The sequence below is a fragment of the Coffea arabica genome, chromosome 6e (assembly GCF_036785885.1).
Source record: "Coffea arabica cultivar ET-39 chromosome 6e, Coffea Arabica ET-39 HiFi, whole genome shotgun sequence".
NCBI lineage: Eukaryota > Viridiplantae > Streptophyta > Magnoliopsida > Gentianales > Rubiaceae > Coffea > Coffea arabica.
This window is the reverse complement of record NC_092321.1, coordinates 56,045,804-56,050,217: the sequence shown is the minus strand read 5'-3', so window position 1 is coordinate 56,050,217 and position 4,414 is coordinate 56,045,804. Positions and strand designations below refer to the sequence as shown.

At 43.7% G+C, this 4,414-nt stretch overlaps 1 protein-coding gene across 1 annotated transcript; it reads left to right on the top strand.

Annotated features, from left to right (window-relative positions):
* Nucleotides 1-547: 547 nt before the first annotated feature.
* On the top strand, nt 548-3,060 carry LOC113696840 (uncharacterized). Its single transcript, XM_027216223.1, has 2 exons — nt 548-941; nt 1,043-3,060. Exons 1-2 carry the CDS (start codon nt 548-550, stop codon nt 3,058-3,060), a joined length of 2,412 nt encoding a protein of 803 aa, XP_027072024.1.
* The last annotated feature ends 1,354 nt before the right edge of the window (nt 3,061-4,414 follow it).

The following is a 4,414-nucleotide window of genomic DNA, read 5'->3' as shown; positions in this document are numbered from 1 at the left end:
TAACTAGTCTATTAATAAATTAAGTGAACCTCTCTTGCATCAATGATCGGATAAATGGACTGTGTCTGAGTAGTTGTATCCTTGGCTAGAATTTATTTATTCTTGATTTAATTCCTGCTATATTTGTGCTAGTTAATTATTTATTTTTAGTTGGATTGCTTAATTGTTTTTAGTTGCATATCGGTGAAATCCCCCTCTTACCAATTGGACTTTAAAAGAGACAAATATCCCCAGTCCCTGAGGAGACGACCCTACTTGCCACTGTCTACTATTTAGTAAATTTCGTCAATTAATTAATTCAGGTATATCGGATTCAGCAAACTCTTCGAGAACAGGGTGAATCAAGTAACCCATTGCACACCTAGAGTCCCTGCTCCAGTACCTAGGATTAATTTTTGACTGATTTTGGTGGTATTTAGGTTATTATTATTATTATTGCACAGATTCGGCACCTGTCAATTTTTGGCGCCGTTGCCAGGGACTGGCGTTATTATTTGTTTCTTTTTAAATTCATTTTTGTTCTAATTCTCTGATATTTTTCTAGTGTATGCCTCGGTTTTCTCGTACAGGTGATTTGATTTTTGACCCTGAAGTAGAGAAGACTGCGCGTAAGACAAGAAAAGAGACCAGACAGCTCAGAGAGGAGCACTCCAGTGCTACATCTCAGAGATCTGAGTCAGAAGTTGGACCAACAGATTCATTTGGTGACACTTCGAGTGACTCGAAGCAAGAAGAAATCCCCATGGCTAATGCACGAATATTAAAGGAGTTGGCTGCTCCTGATTTAAATCAGCAGCCTTTATGCATTACTTTCCACACTTTAAATGATAACACTCCATTTGAGTTAAAATCTGGTCTGATTCATCTTTTACCCTCTTTTCATGGTTTACCAGGTGAAGAGCCGTATAAGCATCTGCAGGAGTTTGATGTCGTGTGCAATAGTATGAAGCCCCCGGGCATTACAGAAGAGCAGATAAAAATGGGGGCATTCCCTTTTCCTTGAAGGATTCTGCAAAGGACTGGTTATACTACTTACCACCAGGTAACATCACCACGTGGGACCAGTTGAAGAAAAAATTCTTAGATAAATATTTTCCCGCGTCCAGGGCTGCAAGTCTGAGGAAAGAAATTTGCGGGATCAAGCAGCACCCAGGGGAGTCACTCTATGAGTATTGGGAACCGTTCAAGAAGTTGTGCGGCAAGTGCCCCCAACACCAAATAAGTGAGCAGCTGCTCATACAGTATTTTTATGAGGGGCTCCTTTTTAGAGACAGGAGCATAATTGATACTGCAAGTGGAGGGGCACTGGTGAACAAAACCCCTCGGGAAGCAAGAGAGCTAATAGAAGGGATGGCAGAGAATTCACAACAGTTCGGTACGAGGGAGGATGTCCCAGTACGTAAGGTGAATGAGGTAGAGACATCCTCTATCCAGCAGCAGCTAACTCAGTTGACCTCGTTTGTTAGGCAACTGGCTGTAGGAAATGCATCTCAGGCCAAGGTGTGTGGTATTTGCACTGGTATGGGTCACTCTGCAGACATGTGCCCAATGATTCAGGAAGAAACTGCAGAACATGTGAACATGGCTGACCACGCGCCCACGCCAAGAAAGCAGTGCGACCCTTACTCAAGCACCTACAATCCCGGGTGGAGAGATCATCCCAACCTCAGTTATGGAGGAAATAGGCAGCCCAACTTTGCACCGAACAGACAGTCTAATTTTGTGCCAAATAAGCAACCAGGGTACCAGCAGCAATACCAACCCCGACCACCTCCGCCCCTAAACTCTGGTCCATCTTTGGAGGAGATGATGAAACAAATGATGGCAACCATTACGCAAAATCAGCAAAGGACGGATGCAACAATTATGCAAAATCAGCAAAGGATGGACTCCGAAATGCAGGACATAAGGAATCAGATAAGTCAAATGGCTACTACCATCAACCGTTTGGATTCCCAGAACCAAGGTAAATTACCGTCTCAGCCTGAATTAAATCCGAAGAACGTGAGCGCAATGACCCTAAGGAGCGGAAAGGAAATTCAGGGGCCCGAGCCTGTGACTCCTAAGGACAAGGACGAGGAACGAATCGAGAAAGAGTTGGAAGAGGAGGGCGGAGACACCAAAAATCCAAAGGTAATCTCGGATCCAATCATTGCAGTTAGGACTAATCCACCTCCCTTTCCTAGCAGGTTAGAAAAATCAAAGAAGCAGAACAAGGAGAAAGAAGTCCTAGAGATCTTTCGCAAGGTGGAGATCAACATTCCCCTTCTAGATGCAATTAAGCAGGTACCCAGATACGCAAAATTTTTGAGAGACTTGTGTGTCAACCAAAGGCGGTTGAAGGGAGATGAGAGAGTGGTAGTGGGGGAAAATGTGTCAGCAATCCTGCAACGAAAGCTTCCACCGAAATGCGGGGACCCAAGTATGTTCACTATTCCTTGTAGAATAGGCAATACCTTGATTGGAAAGGCTATGTTAGATTTAGGAGCCTCAATTATTGTCATACCGAAATCTATATATGCTTCTCTGAAATTAGGACCTCTGAAAGACACTGGAATAATCATCCAACTGGCTGACCGAACCAATGCATACCCTGACGGATTGATTGAGGATGTTTTAGTGAAAATTAATGAATTGGTTTTTCCTGCTGATTTTTACGTGCTTGATATGGATGATGAACACTCTCACGACCCATCACCTTTACTGTTAGGAAGACCCTTCTTGAGCACAGCTCGAACTAAAATTGATGTAAATAAGGGCACCCTATTTATGGAATTTGATGGTGAGATTGTTCATTTTAATATTTTCGAGTTCATGAAATATCCTTCAGAATCACATGCTGGCTCTGTTTTCTCTATAAATGTTATTGACCCTGCTGTACGAGAAGTTTTTGAAATTGAAAGTAGGGATGAGTTGAAAATCGCCTTGACCAGGCACTTCGAGTCAGAGATGGCGTCTGGAGTAGAGTTGAGTGAAGAGCTCAAAATGTGTGATTGGAGCGTTGCAAACGTTGCCAACCACAAAAATAAGGTATGGTCTCGCACCCGTATTTACGCCTGAACCTCACCAAAGGTTACTTTCATCTGTGGTGCAGGCACCTGTGTTGGAGTTGAAACCGCTGCCGAAACACCTCAAGTATGCATACTTGGGTGAGGGGGGGACACTCCCGGTAATCATCTCCGCGAGTTTATCAAAAGTCCAAGAAGACAAATTAATTCGAGTTTTGAGGGACCATAAGCAGGCGATAGGGTGGACCATCGCCGATATCAAAGGAATTAGCCCCGCGGTATGTATGCATCGAATTTGACTCGAGGAGGATGCTAAACCTATCCGGCAAGCTCAAAGGAGATTGAATCCCCTTATGATGGAGGTAGTGAAGAAAGAGATCCTGAAACTGCTGGAGGTGGGGATAATCTTTGCTATATCAGATAGCCCCTGGGTGAGTCCAGTACTGGTGGTCCCGAAGAAGGCAGGGGTAACGGTGGAGTCAAATCAAGAGGGCGAACTCGTACCAGTTCGAAAGCCCACCGGGTGGCGGCAGTGCATAGATTATAGAAAATTGAATGCCGTCACGAAAAAAGATCACTTTCCCCTTCCTTTCATTGATCAAATGGTAGAGCGATTAGCAGGTCGAGCTTACTATTGTTTTTTGGATGGATTTTCAGGTTATTTCCAGATTGCTATCGCACCCGAGGACCAGGAGAAAACTACCTTCACGTGCCCGTTTGGAACATTTGCATACCGGAGGATGCCATTTGGGTTATGCAATGCACCTGCTACCTTCCAACGATGCATGGTAAGTATCTTTTCAGAGTATGTTGAGAAGATTATTGAGGTTTTTATGGATGATTTCAGTGTGTATGGGGAAAGTTTCGATAACTGTCTAAATAACCTAAAATTGATTTTGGTTAGGTGTATAGAAACTAATCTTGTGCTCAATTGGGAGAAGTGCCATTTTATGGTCAAGCACGGGATAGTTTTAGGTCATATAGTGTCATCTAAGGGTATTGAGGTTGACAAAGCAAAAATAGATGTTATATCTATTTTACCTTACCCTGCGAGTGTGCAGGAAGTGTGTTCTTTCTTGGGTCATGCAGGTTTCTACAAGAGGTTCATAAAGGATTTCTCCAAAATTGGAGCGCCCCTGTTCCAACTTTTACAAAAAGATGTGCCCTTTGAATTCAATGAAACATGTAAGAAGGCGTTTGATAGGTTGAAGGAGCTATTAATCTCCTCACCTATTATCCAACCGCCCGACTGCAACCTGCCATTCGAAATCATGTGTGACGCCAGTGATTATGCAGTGGGCACGGTGCTGGGTCAAAGAGTGGGGAAGGCATCCCATGCTATCTACTACGCATCTCGAGCCTTGAATGGAGCTCAGTTGAACTATTCGACCACCGAAAAGGAGCTT

Coding starts and splice junctions, on each gene's coding strand:
- LOC113696840 (XM_027216223.1), top strand. CDS start 548: ATGCCTCGGTTTTCTCGTACAGGTGATTTGATTTTTGACCCTGAAGTA. Junction 942..1,042: donor GTTTGATGTCGTGTGCAATA/GTATGAAGCCCC, acceptor ACTTACCACCAG/GTAACATCACCACGTGGGAC.